Here is a 19,524-nt window from a genome sequence, read left to right on the forward strand (position 1 = left end):
TCTACTCCTTGTATCCGAACAGCGCTCCATCAAGGTCGGCGATATTTTTCGACTTTGATCCTTTATCGCGTGACTAGATGTCTGCGGTTGGCGCTTTGTTCTTTTAGGTGCTAGTTTTTACTAAACACTTAAAAAATTCATAACTCCTATTCAATTGATTACATTTTTGTCATGTTGGTGTCAAATTATTTATTAAAATTGACTTGTGCTGCATAAATACTTTACACGTTGCCTCTAAGTTAAGCCAGACTGCTTTTGGGCCAAGCTTCCCAGGGTTAAGCACATATTGATTTAGGTTAACTTAGTGACTTTTTGGCGTTCACCCTGCAAGGGATTGGGGCTTTTGCTTGACCAGAGCTCACACCCCAGTCAACCAACAACCTAATTTCTCACGATGTACTTCTAGGCATTGCCTGAACAGGCCTACTGATATGCCAGGTTTACATAGTTTAAGGACTATCACAAAATTTAGAAATCCTCTTCCTGCAGTCGAGCTTCCCTGCAGCAGCTCATTTGAAAGCCCTGAAATTTGCTACATGGGAGGCTGTGTGTTTCATCTGCCTTGAAAAGGTTTTTGTTTTTGTTTTTCAAGAAACGAATTCCCAAAGCAGGAGTTTCTTTCTTGAAAACAAACAAACATGATCCTGGCCAGGCAGTGAGCTTGATTACAGTGGAGGGGAACACAGTTGGTCTATGAACTGGTAGCCCAGTTGCGAATGGGCCACCAGGTCAGAGGTTTACAAAAGTGGAGCTGGCTAAGTGTTAGACCTGTCAGCCTTAGGGTGGTCTTCCTCTAAATATTTTGCCTGCTTATCTCCTCTTTTTGCTGATTATTTTTGGTAGCCTTAGGACTCGCAGCACTTTACCACTGCTGTGCAGTGCAAAAGTACATATGCTCCTCTCCTAAACATGGTATCATTGGTTTATCCACAATTGGGATACTTAATTTATCAAAGCTAGAAGCGCCACTATGTATGGTGTAGAACTGTGGGGCCATGCCTCCCTCAACTCTTGGATCTGGGGATTGTTCCTATAAATCACTTAATTATGTCTTGTCCCATCTTGTATAGGCACAGACTTTGGTTCACTGATGAATTAGAATCATAGAGAATTGCGAGTATGGTGCTTTTAAAATCCCCGGGCTGGCAAAGGATCGACAGGTTTGCCCATATTAAGGCAACATTGTATGAGATAGGCCTTCCTTCACTTTGGGATACACCTATTACAGCCATAAAATGTCTCCGCTCTCTTGTTAAAGAGCGATTAAAAGATTATATGAGGTTGAGTGAACTGAAATCTGTTAAAGTAGATGTTTGACCAACCATTTTCTAGATATTAAGCTTGCTCCTGCTTAAAAAGTGTTTTAAAATATTCCTCCAGCCCCCATTCCCTTTCAAATGTTTTTAAAATGGCGGTATGGAGTTTTGCCATCGAAAAGTTTCTGTATCAAGTAGGGTACCCAGCACTGTTGTTCCAACATATGTCCTTCTTGTAATTTAGCAGTAGAAGCCCCACATCACTTTGTTTTCTTTTGTCCAGCTTATATCAGACCACGCAGATCATGGATTAGGCCAGTGTGTAAACTTTTTGGCTTCATCATTATCATGATGACGAAATATCTTCGTACTGCTTGGGGTATCCGTATGCGCAATGTGCAAGCATGTAAGTGCTAACTTTTATTAGTGCATTTTTTTCCATGCTACTTGCTGTTATATTTCTGTGGGGTTTCCCTCTTCCCATTTTATTATACATTTTTAGTGACTGCATACTTGTTTGGCTTATGTGTTGTTGGGATTTATTGTTTTAAATAATTGTTTTATCTTTTTACCTGCTGTGTTGTGTTTTATGGATCTGTGTATCATTTTTATTGATTGATTGATATGTCATTTATCTGTAAGCCCCTAGTAGAGTGCACTACCTGTGCCCAGGGCCAGTAACTTAAATGCTCCTAGTGAGCCTGCAGCACTGATTGTGTCATCCACACAGGAAGCCCTTTAAATATGTCTCAGGCCTGCCAATGCAAAGCCTGTGGGAGCAGTTTTACTTACATAAAGACATGGCATTTAACACTCCTTGCCATCCTTAAACTCCCTTTTATTACATATGTCACCCCTAAGGTAGGTTCTACATTGCCCATAGGGCAGGGTGCTGTGTAAGTAAATGGTAGGCCATGTACTTTCCATCATCAAAATCTTTTATTTCGGCATAAAAGAAATGTGTAAAATATCTAATTTACGAGAAACAGTTAAAATGGTTAAATATAATCTAAAAGACCATAATTTAAAACAATTAGTTATACAATAATTAATATCAATAATAAAAAGAATGTAGATACGGATAATATTAAAATATACAAAGCATTAGTGCCAGTCAAAACAGTTAAAGTCACAGTACAGTTTTGGATAGGAAACTGCATGAAAAGTAGGAAGCAGCTCTGACTGATAAGATATATGCAGTTATAAATTCGGATGTTTTGGGACAGAATTTGTACCGGAACTGCCACATGCAATATTAAAATCTAGAACCAGCAAAGACTGTGAGCCGGCTTGTGTCAGATTGCAGAATCTTAAAAGCTTTCAGGTAGTGCCTAGAACCCAATTTAGGGCAAATAGTAATCAGCCATGTAGCCCGCACCGGCTTGTACAGCGGGTAGAAAATAAAATATGTACACCAGTCTCTGAGGAATTTCCACATGCCGGGCAAGTCATCTGAGTCTTTCCTATTGGGCCTGCCCAGCCAGCAGTAGATACATATCTGGGAGGGACCCAAACCTGAACTGGATAAACAACTTCCTCTCCTGTACAGTCTGAATCTCATCAAGAAATCCTTCTGTGTTGTAGTCATCCTTCATTTCTAGAAATGCATCAGTCAGACAACCCAATGAAGGTCTAGATAACAAGGTACCCTGTTTGAACTGTAAATAATTTCTCTTGAAAAGGTTTTGCAGTGGATACGGATACCTCCTGTGGGACCTCTCACAGACTAACGTTATCATTGGCCCTCAAGGTTTCACCCACATACTTTAGCCATGCTAAATTTCTTGGCCACGATTGAATATTAACTCCAACCCTAGTCCACAGGATTCCAATTCAGGAGGGGCCCAGATCCTTCTACAAATTAGGATCGGTCCAACACCAATCCCGTCTGAGATTGGCCTGAGACCCACATCCATCCTAAGAGGAAGTAGGGGGTATTAACCGGGATACCCAACAATTGTCGCAACGTAAATGGCGTGGGGGCACAGACACAAACCTGCCTCACCCCCACTATTAACAAGGAAGGGCTCCGCCACATCTTACCTTGGCAAAATTCTCTTGTGCAACCTTAGGATCATTGGAAGCAAGTAGTCCAGAACCCCCATCTTGGCTACCACTAAACACAATGTGGTCCTGGGGATCAGATCAAATGCCGAAAGCAGGTTGACAAACAACACATATAAATGGCCACGCTCAAGGGCCACGTTTTTCCATAATAACATCTGGAGCTGGAATACCTGTTCAAAAGTGGAAGGGCACTTAGGAAAACCAGCTTGTAGTGGTGTGAGTATGTCATTGTCCTCCATACAGTTTTGTAGTCTCCCTAAAATAATATTGCAAAACAACTTTTGCATACAATCAATAAGGCTAATAGGCCTGTAGTAAGCAGGTAAGAAGGGAGGAACCCTTTTTGTAAATAGACACGATCTCCGCTTCTACCCAAGATGATCGACTAGGGGTCCCAGCAATAATGGCATTAAAATAAAGCATACAATATGGACCCTAAACATGAATCTCAGATAAGAAGAAGTCGCCCAGGACCTTATCAATCCTGGCGCGTTGTTGGGCACTACTTTCCTAATTGCTGCACATACTTGCTGGACCATAATAATCGAGTACTCTAATCGGGGATATGGGTTTTAGAGCCAAGCTCAGTAAGTGTGGAAAAGTCATTGCTCACAGAGCCCCCACCCAAGTATAAACCAGAGAAATGATCTATCCAGTCAGCCGCAGTAATATTATTCATTATGGAGCAATAGCCTGCCTTATTCCAAGTGGCTACTATCTTAAAAAAGTATGTTGGTCACCCTCTTTCGCAGCTGCCAATAAGTCTTCCCACTTCATTTCCTCCCCCTCTCTTTTTGCCTCTGCGATAGTATTCTTACACACCGCCCTCCTTAGTGAAATCAGACTTTTGTCCTGCCGTTTTATAGAAGTGATCAGATCTGATTTCGCGGCTACACATGATCGATTAAACCAAGTGGATTGATTACCTCTAGCACCCACAGGCTTGACTCCCTTAGTGAATAAGTTCCACAGGCCCTCAAAGAAAAGCTTATGGTATTCCCCTATCAGCAAAAGAGGGGACACATCTGAAGCCAGAGTCGATTCCAGACAGAGCAAATGCCCTAGGGTTGCTTCCAATATCTTGTAGGTAGAACCAACCGACTCTTGAGGCTGCACTAGAGTCCACCATTTGACCTGATGATAGTTGAAAGACAACTGCAGCCTACTATCAAGACGATCAGGATGACTGCAGGGACCTCAAGATCCACAGTGAGAATTAGGGCAATGTGATGACTATCATGCCTAGGTGGGACTACCATGTCCGTAATGTACTCCCACAGTCCTGCATCTAGCAACAAATAATCAATTAGACTGGTGCCATGGGTATGATTATATGTGTGGTTTCCATCTTTATCGGAAGAGGTTCTACTATTACAAGCACAAATGCAATGCTTTTAAACTAGAGCATTTCATTGTAGGGGCAGGGAGGCGAATCTTTTTAATGTGGAGGATTTTTAAGTCAGGGATAGAGCAAACCCTGTCCTCCTCTTCTGCAAAATTAATTATGCTTTTGTATAGGGGCTCAAATTGACAATTAAACTCCCCACCCACGATCTTAAATACTTCTTCTGGTAAGGAGGCTAAACGCATGGACAATACATCAGTGGTTGTGGATTACCTATTATTCCCCATAGACCTGGAATAAACATCACAAACATAAACAACCAATGACTGTGAGAATGTAAGTTTAACACATAATCCCAATAGTTAATCATGACTTCATTGGCTGTACACCCAAGTGTAGAACTCACCTACGAGGTAAGGCCCCCGGATGGCCTACCATTGTCTATATTGATTGCAACCCTAGTGAAATTTGCATTCCCCACTCGACCGGCTGATTTGCAGAGCCATGGCTCCTAGAAGAAACAACGGTCAATCTTGCCTGTGAAGTGGCCACACTCGGTACAGTCAAGCTTGGAACCCAACCCTGCTATGTTCCATGAGAGGATCCTAAGCGGCTGGTTAGGCTCAGTAGTGTTTAGCCCCTCAAAAGACCCTTCCCTTACACTTGGCCCAGAATTTTAACGGGTGAGTCTATCAATAGATGATACCCTCTCAGAATCACCCCTCCCTATATCATTGTTGCTACAGTTAGATTCATCAATGCACAAGGGCGCATAGTTTTCAAATTGTGCTGTTCCCCACTTACTTCTGCTGGCTTGGCTGTGTGTTGGTCTTGGTCCCTCAATAGGGCCGGAAAAAAACTGTGTTGACTCTGCAACATACCCCATCATAATTCAGGTGATCAGGGCTGCTACCAACTTGGCTCCCTGCATCATCAGCCTGTAATACTATACATGTAAATGCCATACACTCCTCACACTCCTGAAATGATTCTACCACACAACATCCAAGGGTAGTTACAGCAGACCCAATATGACTGTCATGGCCCCCCAACATCCATATGTCAGTGAACTCCTTCAAGCACAGAGAATTGGTTATAAACTGGAACATTGTAGGCCACAGAGTTATATAGGTGTCCATTGGTGTTTAACGAAGATGGAAAGGGGTAAAGAAAAGTGTTCAGTAACAAGGGTTGACCTTGCCCAACAAAGAATATTGGTTAGTAAAAGTATCCAAGCGGCAATAGAGATATACCTAAGCCCCTACTAGGCTTGCGACAGGGTCAAATAACAACCTATGCACCACATGTGGGCTTCTACAATTAAAGAATAATGCAGTCCCCTTGATGATCCACCGGTCCTGGCCCAACCTATGGACTAGTAAGATGTTTTTTGCCATAGTGAGAGGGAACACCCTATTCCGCACAAGCCAGTCTAGAGATTTATTTACTACCTCATATTGTGGTTCTCTCTGGTTCTCTTGCAGCTGTGGTACTCCTGATATAATCGCTACAAAAGGTCATTAAGTAGGAGGCAGGTTATTTACGGAAAGTTTATGTTCTTGCGTAGAACTATGAGGCTTGTTATGCCCATGATTAACCCTATCATGTTGCATCCTATCACCCTCTTTATTCTTGACAGTAGATTGATATTTTAGCACTGGGGCTCCAGTATGTGGTGCGGAAGAGTTGCTCTGGCATAATCTGTCACATTGGGAGGTACTGGCAGTGAATACTTCATTTCAAGGGACAGTTGTAGGAGTGGCGACATTCCAGATGCCCCCTTCTCTTTTCAAAGCTGCAGGACACACCGCCTGCTTGCTAGCAATTGGCAATTTGCTAATAGCATCAATACTTTTCTCCATTGCCGTTAGACGCACCACAATGGAGGAAAGTTCTGAGTACAAAATGTCCTTGACCTTAGCCAGTCATTTTACTACAGTCTCAGCACCCAGCATCATCAACAGGTTGCTTGCAGGATGTAGAAATCATGACTGAGTCAACTTGTGTACCAACCTCAAAGACTTTGCTCCAGGCCAATCCATTGGACCTCTTGGTATTAACCAGGGGTCTTACGGCACACTCGAGACTCATCACAGGGTAGGTATGGTAATTAGTGGACCTTGTGCTGCTGAATCTTCTTCCTGGGCCAGTAGAACCTTGGTTTGCTATGGTGGTAGGAGGGCTTACATCTTGAGAGTTAGACAGTAAGGGCAAATGCACACCAGATCCAGTTACCTGGGACAGCCTCCTCTCTGAAAGTTCGATTTCAGTAGAGTTTACCCCTGTAGCCCTCTGCAACATCCTGTCAACTGAAGTGGTTTTATGGGGAGGGGAAATACCTGAAGAACTCCCAACCCCTTTCCTTTTGCCCATGGCTTTCTTGCACGGAATGAAAGAGGCCTTATAACCTTAGTAAAAAAATACAAGATCAAACCTTACATCCTTACATTCAACAACATAATGACTCAGTGGTAAAATTATGGCAAATCATCCGAAAGACCATTCCAGGCTCTCCAGGTGCTACCACAATGCAGCTTGTATACTCATGCAGTCTGGTCAGAAATGCACTCTAGCCAAAGCAAGAGCACCAAATGATTAGAAACCGGATTTAGAAATAGAGGTGTTCACAGACATGCACTCACAACAACTGGAGGATAGTTGTTAGGGGGTTGTCCCAGCCCATCCTTATCCGGCAACAAAGGGGGCCAGACAGCCAGTGCGCGTCCTACGCAGCAGAAAAACAGCAGGTGCTTTGAAGCACAGGCAGTATCCTGACCCCTCCTCTGTGGCAGCAAAAGGTGCCTGGGACCTGTAGTCCCCTCAGGCAAGCAGACAGCCAAGCAGCATTGTTGTGTCCCATGCCCTGGGAAAACAGGAGGCGCTTAGTAGTGCTGGCGGTATCCTGACCCCTACTAGCAGCAGCAAAAGGTGTCTGGGATCTGTAATACCCTCAGGCAAGTGGGCAGCACAACAGTGTTGTCATGTCCTGGTAGTGAAAAACACCCAAATTTGTTTTTAACCCCTTTGAGGCCTACTCCTCTCATAGGTTAACATTGGGAATTCCTTTATACACCTTTAAGCTGTAAGTCCTGATTGGGAATGAGCAGCTTTGTCATGTTTTATATAATTGGAATGGTAATGATAAATCCTCTTTTCTGGTATAGTTGGATTTAACATTACTATTTTAGAAATACCACTATTAGAAAGCTGTCATTTCTCTGCTCTTAAAGCTCTGTGTACCTGAAGTCTATCTCCAATACACGCCTGGGGTGGGGGACAGCTTGACTTTATGTATTTCCTCTAGACAGCCACACACAAAGGAAGGTTAGGTGTGTCTGAGTGTCCATCTGCATTATGATGGCTCTTCCTGGACAGGATGGGAGGGAGTAGCTGACACATCTGAATAGGTATTTTCCTGCCCCACACAGGGTTAATTACCCCCCTGTAGTGAGTCTGTAGCCAGCGGCTAGCAAAAAAGGACCTCAGTGCTCTTCAAAGACCCATCTTTGCAGTCACCCCCACTTTAGAGGGACTACTGGGCATAAGTACTAGGTCTCTGACCCCATCAAATCAGACACTGCTGGACCTATAAAGAAACTCGGTCAGGGTTAAGGACTGCTATGCTGCTACAAGTACTGTCACTCTGATGGACTGCTGCTCTGGAATAACTGCTTTTCTGCTGTGCTGCCCTGCTGCTTGCTACCTTCTGACCCTGCGGAGGAAGAAGTGCACTCTGCTTGTACCCAGAGTGATCTCCAAGGGTTTGTTACCTGCCCTCCTGTTTCTGAGACTCAGTGATATCAAAGTCTCACCTCTTGGTCCTGTGCCTGGCCCATTAAAAGGGCACCCAGGTGCTTGCTCTAGTCAAACCGACACATCTCCTGTCTGTGTGTAGCAGAACCGACACATTGTCGCTTTTGCAGGACCAGAATTGGCATATCGCACTCAGAGCCAGTGCATCACCTTAAAGAACCCATGCATCAGAAAATACACACTGTGGGTGCTGCGGTGTGGGAGAAGATACAACACATCCCCTCGATTGTGTGGAGAAACTCAGGACATTGTCCATGTAACTAATGCCTCTCGGCTCAGTGCATCATTTTGTAACCAATGCCTCACCACCACTCTGTAAAGAAAAATCAACACATCACCTCAAGTGTGGGATCAACACCTACACATCGCTTGGCTGCACCCAGCTTCTCACTGTTACGACCATGATCAATATCAATCAGTTCATTCAAACATTAAATAACGCACAAAATGTAATCATCAATGCCCTTAAACTGTGTTTTTCTTATTCCTAAACCCCCAGGTGTGTAACAGTTATCCAGTGACTTTTAATCACCTGATGACCCAGCCAGCTTATATATGTGTTCCCAGTCCCACTGCCAAGTTTGTGGACTTTAAAAAAAAATGATGGGCCGAATTCACAAAAGTAAACTTAGACCAGAACTATAACTTTACACCTGATGTCTAAGAGTCTAAGAAATAGTGCATAAAAGCATAAAGCACCAATTGTTGTTATCTGAATGCACCGGACCAGGACAAAGTCACAAAATAAGGCTGAGCATGGTGGAGCATGGGCCGGATACAGGGACCAAATTACCCAGCCATATACAAATGAGCCTTAACCCTGCTCCAATGATTTGCATATCGCTGGCTCCACACTGAGGTGGCATGGTGGAAAAAAACTCTTGATTGGGATGCAGCCTTGAGCGATCGCCAGTTGCTGAGATTAATTCAAGAATTCCATCCATCACCTTGTTGTTTTTGCATTTGCTGCCCTAATTGTGCTGGGTATGCCCAGACGTGGGTTTGGGGCTTCCTGTACCACTGGAAACAAGCTATACTTGGCTGATAGCCCTAACAAAGGCACAACCGGCCCTAAGTTACTGTGTTCCAGTTCAGGGAGGACCTGGCCTGGCAGTTCTGGCTGGACTGTTCCACAAGGAAAAGAGTTAAGACTTATTTGAATATGGCTGAGTCCAAACTGGGGTGGCATGGTGAGCAAAAAATAATGAATTGGGAAGTGGCCCAAGCAATCACCAGATGCTGGGTGTAAGAAGTTGGCCTGGTATATGATGTCCAGTAATTAAAGTGGGCACCTTGCACCAGTCCAAACAACTCTTATGGTGATTTAAGAGGTCAAAGATAACCTTAGAAAGCTTATCCAAGTGGTAGCTGAGGAGAGCAGCCTTCAGGCTTAGAAATGAAGGAATGTGAAGCAGCTTGTTTTACCAGAATTCAACTTTAATGTATTGGTTAAATGAAAGGAGAACCACACAGTAGTTATAAAAATATGTATTTATTATTATAACACACCTTAAATACCTCACAGTATCTGCTCCAAGCAGATAAACACAAAGCACACAATACTGTAGCACAGAAAGAAATGTATGTGGCACTAATACTCAGTGGGCTCCAGGGGTGACCAAACTATATACTATAATAGTGATATAAGAACCACGACTCGAATCAAGACAGTGTCTAGAGGCTGTAGACTTGCTGGGACCCCAAGGAACCACCCAAGGTGAGTAAGTAGGGACTCCACGGAGGACGGGTGCAGTGTGAGAACACAGCAGCATGCTACATACAATTCAATGGGAGAGTTGCGGTTGCTGTTTTAGTGTTTAAGGACCCTTCCCAGTGGATTACGAAGAAACCTTTGAAACATAGAAGCTTGTAGAGCCACCCGACCCGTGGATACCAAAGAACCAGAATTACCTAGCCCAGGGAAGCCGGGTGCATAGGGTCGAAGTGACGTCGGAAACCGCTGTTGTTCTCAATGAGAGTCGTCAAAGAAATGCCACTGCTGAAAAGAAGAAAAGTGTCCGGTGGAACCCACAGGTGGATTCTTGAAGGAAGGAACCTGAAAGCCGAGGGGACAGAGTCTGGGTCACTCAGCAGTGACCAGGAGCTCGGTAGACGAACGCCCACCGATATCGGGGGCTTCAGGTGCGAAGATGGAGACCTTGAATCTGCAGCCACAGGAACCAGGAGACTTTGAAGACGACCAGGAGCCTGATACGAGCTGTCCTACAAAGGATGTTGAGTGCCGAGGGGTCGGTGTCCGGCGAGAGCACCAACAAGCCTCGGCAGCGGCAAACCACGAAGAAGGTCAAGGAAGGTCATGGTCTGGCCCAGCAAGGACCAGGAGACTCACCACAGTAAGGGGAGTCAGGGCAGGCCTAGAGTAACCAGGGGAGCCCAAGAAAATTAGTGTTGTCCCTCAAATGGACCCACAGGACGAAGATGCAGGAGTCACAAGGGGGCTTCTAGCAGTTTCACAAAGTACTAGCTAGCAAGGCACAGAGTGGGAGGAGGCCAAAGTCCTTTGTAGGAAATGTGCGCAGAGGTTCGAGGTATCAACAGCCCAATGCACTTAGTTGGGGAACGTCAACAAGCATATGCAATTGCAAAAGTATGCGGTGCACAGGGGTTCGGGTTATGCGGTCCCAATGAGGGATACTTTCCTAAAATCTCAGTGAAAGGCTAGCTCGGCCTCAAGGAATGTAGGAACCCACCTCCTGTGGTGCTGGAGCCTTCGGAGTCTGCAGGAGCTCAGGATCAGCAGACCGGTCAGTTGCGTTACGGTGCCTGTAAATGCAGGGGAGTGACTCTTTCACCCCAATGAATACTTCAGATGTCCTTGATGCTCCACAGGTCCTGCACAGAGCCTGTATGGTGCACGGGCACAGACGATGCTTTGGACGGAGAGGGAGACAAAGTCGGGTCCAGTCGAAGTCCAGTGAAGTCCAGAGTGTCCAGACAGTCCAAGTTCAGAGGTTTCTTTGATCAGAATCTTGTCCACATGGAATCTAGGGTCCTACAGCCAGGTAATCCCTTTTGTACCCACGGGAGAGGGTTGGACAGATTCAGAGGACCCTCCCAGGGGAAGGTCAGGACAGTGGGGAGGATACTCCCATTTCCTTTGTCCAGTTTTGCACTAGAGCAGGAGCCAACAGCTCCCAGGACTGGTTAGAACTGGGCTATGCACAGGGACACCAAGTGTGCCCCAGATGCAGACTTTAAGGCACTTTGGAAGTGCACCCACCCATCCCCAATACACTAAATCCCATCTGGGAGGTGGTTACACCTCCCTATGACAGGATGCCTATTGTGCTGCCTTCCCCTGCTCGAGCTTGGCTCAGCAGCAGGAGGGCAGAAATGTGTCTCTGGTCGGCAGCAACCATTTTGTGTTGTCCGGGTCGAGAAGGCTGGTACCGGAAAGACCAGTGACCCCACGGAGCTTGCTTCAGAAGGGTGGAATCATACCTCCCACACCGGTTACCAGTATGGAGGTATGATTCCAAGTTGTTTGATACCAAACACAACAGGACTTGTTGCAGCAGTTTTCGAGATAGCATTTTACACGAGCATATAATGCACCTTGTAGGAGAGTAGGATCTGCTTCACATGTTTACCCCCACCTTTTGCTGGTGTTTCACTGTTTTTCGACTTTAGTCTGGCTGGGACCCTGCTATTCAGGGCCCTAGCCTAGCTGCTTCCTCTCTAAAATGATTCCATGTACTTTAGGTACAGTTCAGATTGGATCTGAGGTGCCCTTATAAGTCCCTAGTATATGGTATACTATGTACCCAGGGCATAGGTACCCCAGAGGCCTGCCAGGGGTAGAAGCATGTATTATGCCACCCCTGGAAAGCCACCCAAAATGACACCATAGGTCTGCTACTGCAGCCTGGGTAAGGTGGTGCATGCACCCCTTACTGAGATATAGGTTCAGTATATCTCACCATATACTGCATATACAAACCTATCAGTTTGGCAGGCCTTATCAGGGTGCTTGGTTATGTGTGAGGGGGTGCCCAGGCATGAGCTGAGCCCCTCTGCAGCCTTCGGAATCTCTACTCCGGGGTTGTCAGTAGTGCACTAGTGCAGCCTGACCATATACTCTTAAGTGCATTATAACCAAACGGTAAATGCCAACTTTGGGGTGGCTGCACGGAAACATGCCGTGTTTGGTGTCAAACACCTTGGAATCATACCCCCACACCAGTAACTGGTGTGGGAGTATGATCCCACACTTCTAGAGGGAGAGACATGACAGCACTGGTATACCAGGTAGAAACTTAATAGAGCCCTGGCATAAAAAAATGGATTCTGCAGCCACAGCCACGGGTCTGGCCTCCTGCTGCTGACTGAAACTCCGGCAGGGGAGGCCTGGCCAATAGGTTTCCTGTCATAGGGAGGTGTAACGCCCTCCCAGACAGGCTTATGTGTATTGGGGCTGGGTGGGAGCACTCTCAGAGTGCTTTGAAGACCTGCACTGGGGGCACATTTGGTGTCCCTGTGCATAGTCCAGCTCAAACCGGTTCAGGGGCTTCCAGCCCTTGTTCTGGCGCAAAACTGGACAAAGGAAATGGGTGTAGCCACCCCTCTTTCCAAACCCTCCCATAGGTGGGTCCCCAGAGTATGTCCAACCCCCTAAATTAGTACAAGTATGGAACCCCAGTCCTTTGGACTTTAGATTGCCCTGGACGAAACTCTAAAGCTGAATCCTGGACCTTCGACGCTCTGCTCAAGACCAGAGGACTGAAGAAATCTCCCTTGGGGTCAAGGAATGACTCCCCTGCTTGGCAGGCACCAACGAATCAATTTGCCGGTCTGCATTTCCGAAGCTCCCGCTGGACTCCGAAGTATTTGCAGCCCAGTCCAGACATCTCAGAGGCCGACCCGAGTCCCCAGCAGAGCTCAGACCCACAGCCCTCGTGAGTAGCGTGGAACCAGAACTCATGGTCACCGTGCATTTCTGCAAATGCATTGACTTCTCGACGTCTCTTGAAGTCGTGCTTGGGCTGTCTTGTAACCCCACCTCGAGCACTGAATCCACCGAAGGTTGTCAGCCTGGTCATTCCGAGTGACCCGTGGGCTGCCATTTTGTGTTTTGTCTCTAGGTCCCTTTGCGATCCATGGTCCATTGACTGGTGGGTCCCTGAGGGGGTAACTTTGCCTTTCCTTGGGCTTTCCTGGTTGCTCCAGACGTGCCCTGACTCCCAACCAAGTGGTGAGTCCCACAGACCTTGCTGGTCTGCACCGAAGCAGCTTTCTCGTTTCTGCGTGGGTTGCTGTTGCAAGGCTTGTTGTTTCCAATCCGGGCACCGACGCTGCAGCACTCGACATCCTTTGTGGGACAGCACGTATCCAGCTCCTGGTCGTCCTCGACGCCTCCTGGTCCTCGTGGCTGAAGAGTCAAGCTTCACCTCTTTCACCTGAAATCACCTGACCTTGGTGGGCATCTGTCCATCGCCTTCCTGGTCACTGGCTAGTGACCCATACTCTGTCCCCTATGCTTTCAGGTCCTTCTCATCTTCGATCCAGGCTTGGATCTCTTTGGACACTTCGCATCTTCTTGGCAGCAGCACTTCTTCGCCAGCTCCCATTGAAATCTACGACGCAACCCGACACCAAAAGACACCTATGCACCCGGCTTCCCTGGGTGAGGTAACACAAGTACTCCGGTGCTACCGTGGGTGCTAGCCCTAGAACTTCCTAAGTCCAAAAGGGTTTGGTCCTGACTCATTTCTAAGTGTCCCTAGTCTTTAAAAACCTAACCGTGACTTTCCCCATAGAAGCTAACGGGAGTTCACGGTTGTGTTCACACACTGCACACGGCCCCCTGTGTCACTACCTTGGGTGGTTCCTTGGGGTCCCAGAGATTCTACAGGTTCTAGGCCTTGTGTCTAGTTAAGTTGTGGTTCTTATACCACTATTTTAGTATATGGTTTGGCTCGCCCCTAGGGCCTGATGTGTATTTGTGCTATTTTACTGTGATTATTGAAGTGTAACTTATTTGTTTTGACCTCTAGTCTCATAAAGAGACTAGGAGGGTGTGATTAGTAATAAATACATATATTTTGGTGTGGATATCTTTCATTTAGTGAGTCAAGAGATTATAGACTGGTAAAACAAGCTGCTTTACATTCCTTCAAGACTTAGCCTGAAGGCTGCTCTCCATAGCTACCACTAGGATAGCTTCCAATAAAGGTTGTCTTTAACCTATAACCAATAAGGGGTTGTTTGGACTGATACAGGGTGTCCACTATAACTAGTGGACAGCATATATCAGGCCAACTTCTCACTCACCCCTACCTAAATGTCTGGCTGTGTCATGGACAACCCGGGAGAACGGTATACAAAGGCAGCAGAGGGGCTCTGCTAATGCAGGTGCACCCTCTCATGTAAAACTCAGCACCCTGCCTTCAGGATTGTCAAGGCCTGCTATAGGGGCAACTTATAAGTTTTAAGTGTAGGGACCTATAGATATAGTTAACCTATATCTAAAGTAAGTGGTGCATGCACCATCTTACACAGGCTGCAATGGTAGGCCTGTAGTTCCATTTTGCATGGCCTCTCATGGATGGTATAATACATGCTTGAGCCCATGGGAGGCCTCTGGGGTACCTATGCCCTGGGTACATGTGTACCATATACTAGGGACTGACAATGGTACGCCAGTATCCAATCTGGAGTGTACCAAAGTACATGCATAACATTTTAGGGAGAAAGCAGATAGACTGGGGTCCTGATTAGCAGGATCCCAGTCAGACTAGTCAAAACAGTGTAACATCAAGCAAACAGTGGGGGTAACCATAAGAAGCAGATCCTACTTTCCTACACTGGGATACATTCAAACATTCCATCCATCCCCTTGATGTTTTTGCATTTCCTGCCCTGAGTGCGTTGGGCTATGCCCAGATGAGGATCCCAGGCAGACTGTCAACTGGAAGTAAGCTATACCTGACTGAAGAGCCCTAACTAGAGTGAAACCTATCCTAGGTTGTTTGTGTTCCTGTCCAGGTAGCAGCTGGCCTGGTAGTTCAGGTTGGACTGTTCCCATGAAGAGCAGGGTCAAGACTGATTTTCATATGGCTGGGCCCAAACTGAGGTGGCAAGGTTGGCAAAAAAACATGGATTGGGATGTGGCCCGAGCGGTCCTCAGTGGCTGAGATGAATTTAGCATTCCATCCATCATCTTCTTCTTTTTGCATTTGCTGCCCAATTAATCTGGGTATGCCCAGACGTGCGTCCTAGGCTCACTGTGCCACTGGAACAAACCTATACCTGCCTCAAGAGCTCTAACTAGGGCGAAACCGGTCATAGGTTGTTTATATTCTGATTCAGCAAAGACCTGGATTGGTAAATCTGGGAATGTGTCACAAATCAATTGGTGGGTGCATGGGAACACCTGCACCCCTACCATGGAATGCCTCCCTAGGGCAGAGTAACGCATAGCTCTGACTTGCGCTGCCTTGCGTTACTCCAGCTTTACCAAGCACTGCGGGGCCCAGCAAGTTGGCCTTGCGTGGCTTGGAAAATCTGACTTTAGTATTGCATTGCCCTTGCGTTTCCTTGTGTGATACAAAGGCAGCACCATGCTTCGATAAATCTGGCCCTAAGTGTAAAAGAATATTTTATATTGCAATTGCTACTTCACTTTTGCTGCATAGTACATGGGCCTCAGCAACAAGTGCTGAACTCCAGTAAAGTTTTACATTAATGCCAAGTTTTGTGTAGTTCTGTACTGCTGAGAGATTTTTGCTGTAGCTGAAATAAAGGTTTACTTTTGGAGTTAAAATTGAAATTGCAACCCTTCCAGCTAGTTACTGCTCTTCCCTTCCAAGATCTGCACAAAACTTATCATACTGAAAATTAATGATGTACGCGTTTTGATTCAGATTCATCAAACAATGGCAAAGTTACAAAGAAACCTAGATATCCCTTTTCAGCGGAAACTGACTTAGTCATAATTGATCAGATGTTATAGTTTCATACCTGCCAACAAAAATCACGTCACCATCTGAGGAGGGGGCGGGGCCTTGGAGGGGGCATGGTCTGGTGTCGAGAGCTATTTAAGAGGCACTCAGCATCTCACCAAGCCCTCCACCCTCTCCCAAAAAAACAAAAACAAGGGGTCATCGAGGCCGCTGCCAATGTCCTGTGGTGTTATCACACATTTTAATGGACATCGGCTGCTTACAGCCTCTGCGAACGTGTTGGAAATCTACTGTTGATAGTGATTTTCAGCTCGTTTTCTCTGCCACCGTTTGATTGGGCCCTTATCAGGTGACCATGTGCAGGGAGCCAAAATCGTGTGACACATGGTGGAAGCATGTGAGTTGGCAGGAATTGGATTCATACATTATAATATATTATAAATATAGATATATATTTACTGAAAAAACTAAAGGTTAAAGTGATGTTATAGTTAGGAACTGTAATTATATGTTACGTTACATTAATACGTAAATAAGTGAAAATGTCAGTTACAACACACCGTTCTAAATGAACAAAACTACTGAAATTCACCAGTTTTAGTTATCTCAAGAAACTATAACTCATATGTGCTCACTCTTCACTCAGAGCACCCACATTTTCTCAACACATTGAGGGCTGCGGGGAGAGCCCCAAGGCCCCTGCAATCTGAGCTGGTTCCCCAGTTGTGGTGCTGACAAGGGCCCGCTGGCTCACTTTGCTCCTGCCCAGGCTGGAGCGGCATTTTTCACTGTTCCCACCTGAGCGGGAGCAAAGTTGTGTTTTTGTCTAGGCAGAAAATAGAAGTGTCACAGAGGATAGGGTCCCAAGGACACTGATTGTGTCAAGTCCTGGGGAATGGGGTCCCTGTGGCCGATCTATGGCTCAGAGAGGGGAGCCCGATATCCCCACCCCTGAGAAAAACTGTCTCCTGCAGAAAAACTGTCTCCTGCAGAGGAGGTCCCCCTCCTCAAGCCAGTGAGGCCTGAGGAGGGGGACCACATGTCCCCCTACCCTAAATTAAAAACACGGACCTAGGGGAATAGGGTTCTCCCATGGCCTGAAAAAGACCTACGGGCCACGGTCCCCGTCCCAAAATAAGTAAAGCGGCCCTGGGGAATGAGGTCCCGGGTGCCTTGAACTGGCTCGGGGTGGGGGCCTTGCAACCCCTCCCCAAAATAAGAAAAGCAGCCCGGGAGATAGGCTCCCAAAACTCTCCAAAAAGGTGAAGAGGTGGATGAGACTTTTTGAGGAAAGTTTTGTAAAGATTCGGCAAATGGTACCAAAGTTATAAGCAAACCAATAAATGCGTTTCCTATGAATAAAGGGTGCTAACCATTAATACACAGCGGCCACCTCCACAGGGTCGCCGTGCCACATACTGTACCCTTAAGCCCTCGGAAGTCATAGTGCATAGCTTATGGCTAAGGAAAGTGGACATTCGGAGCAGCCTGTGACCTTCTGCCATACGATGTGCATTATCCTGTAGCCTTCATAGTCCAAAGCCCCTTAAATAGTAAGTTCTGCTTTGGATGGCCCCATTTCACTTTGACAACGCACCCAGCATGTACCCAGCGTCCACCTAGTTCCATGAAGAGTGAAGAAATAGTGGTAATGTTACTAGTGCTAACACAATATAAATAAAAAATAACTGTTCAAGGTTCACCCTACACATTTTAAAAGACATATCTCAAAAACTACAGAACTGATTTACACTTCACTAAGAATATGAATCCTTTCCAAGTTTGGTACAATTATGCAAAACTAGACTTTGCTTTACAGAAAGCAAGAATTGTCAGATACCTTCCTGCCCGTTGCCCAATCTGTACAGAATCTGAAACAAATCATCTGAGCTGTATGTGCCAATTTTGTCAATGTGTGAGAGAGAAAAAGCATTGCGTGGTGCCCACTTTATTTCACTCTCTCTACCTCTTTTCCTTATTGTCGCCACATCCTCTATGTCATATGCCTGCCTCTGCTCCTATATCTCTCTCCTACCTACGTCTCTTTCTCACTAGTGGCCTCATCATAAATGTGTCTGCTGAGAGCTGTGCATCTGTTTTCAAGACACAAAACTCAGCAGGTCTCTGAGTTAGTGTGTGAGCTGCAGACAGCAGCTCAGAATTACAGAGCATGTTTGTTTTCTTTGTTCCCTAAATGTACATCTATGTATGAAGTAGTTCATTGGTGATATGAGGACTAAAACACATCTAAAGTTGGGAGCAGGCGAGACTTAAAAACAGGTGCACAGCTCCGATCTGCACCAGAGCACATGTTCATGAGATGGCCCAGGGTGACTCTTACTGTTCTTACACATCCCCAGTCCTGCTTCCATTTCGTATTTTCTGTCTTCTGTTCCCAATTGCTTGCCTTTTATTTATTTGCCTTTGCAATTCAAGCCAGTGACCAAAATAAGATTCAGAATTCGGTAGCCTTACCACCCCCTTCAAACACGGTTCCACAGTGAGAGCAGAAGAAGTGTTCCGGGTGCCAGGTCTGGTTCAGGGCAGTCAGGACATTCTGTGGGACAGGAAGAGAAGACAATTACATCCGGGTGGAATGCTGACTCAGCCATTTCTTTCTCTCTAAATGATGCCGGCTGTGCTTGAACGCCACCATTTTCTGTTCTACTCTTCACTATAAACCTACTGCACCTACTGGATTTAAAAATATGTACATAGCCCCTGAATCTACCTCATGGAACCTTAAAGATTCTAGTTAACACTTGCTACATATTAGTTCTCATTCCCAGTATTGTAATGGATGAAAGGGGTGAGAGACTTGCTCAAGTTTTAAGCACAATCCTTCTCAGGGTGACCCACTAAAGTCAATTAATGAACCTGTGCTTTACCCTCTGGTAGCTTGGCACAAAAGCAGTCAGGCTTAATTTAGAGGCAACGTGTGAAGTATATATGCAGCATTCAAATGGTAATAAAGTGAAAACACAACACCAAAAACATCCCAAATCAATTTAGAACAAATAGAGTTCATTTGAATTAATAAAATGATACTTAAAGTAGCGGAATCCAATCAGTAGTGTTATTTTTTTAAGGTTTCAGATAAAAATAGCAACATTAAAGCACA

At 45.8% G+C, this 19,524-nt stretch overlaps 1 protein-coding gene across 1 annotated transcript in view; it reads right to left on the minus strand.

Moving 5' to 3' along the window:
* The window catches only part of LPXN (leupaxin), a 294,439-nt gene that overhangs the window by 83,985 nt on the left and 190,930 nt on the right, over positions 1–19,524 (minus strand). The window contains exon 7 of the mRNA XM_085651802.1: positions 18,879–18,960. Coding sequence (XP_085507928.1) covers positions 18,879–18,960 — 82 coding nt within the window. The remainder of the gene's footprint in view (positions 1–18,878; positions 18,961–19,524) is intronic.

The sequence above is a fragment of the Triturus cristatus genome, chromosome 4_1 (assembly GCF_964204655.1).
Source record: "Triturus cristatus chromosome 4_1, aTriCri1.1, whole genome shotgun sequence".
Lineage (NCBI taxonomy): Eukaryota > Metazoa > Chordata > Amphibia > Caudata > Salamandridae > Triturus > Triturus cristatus.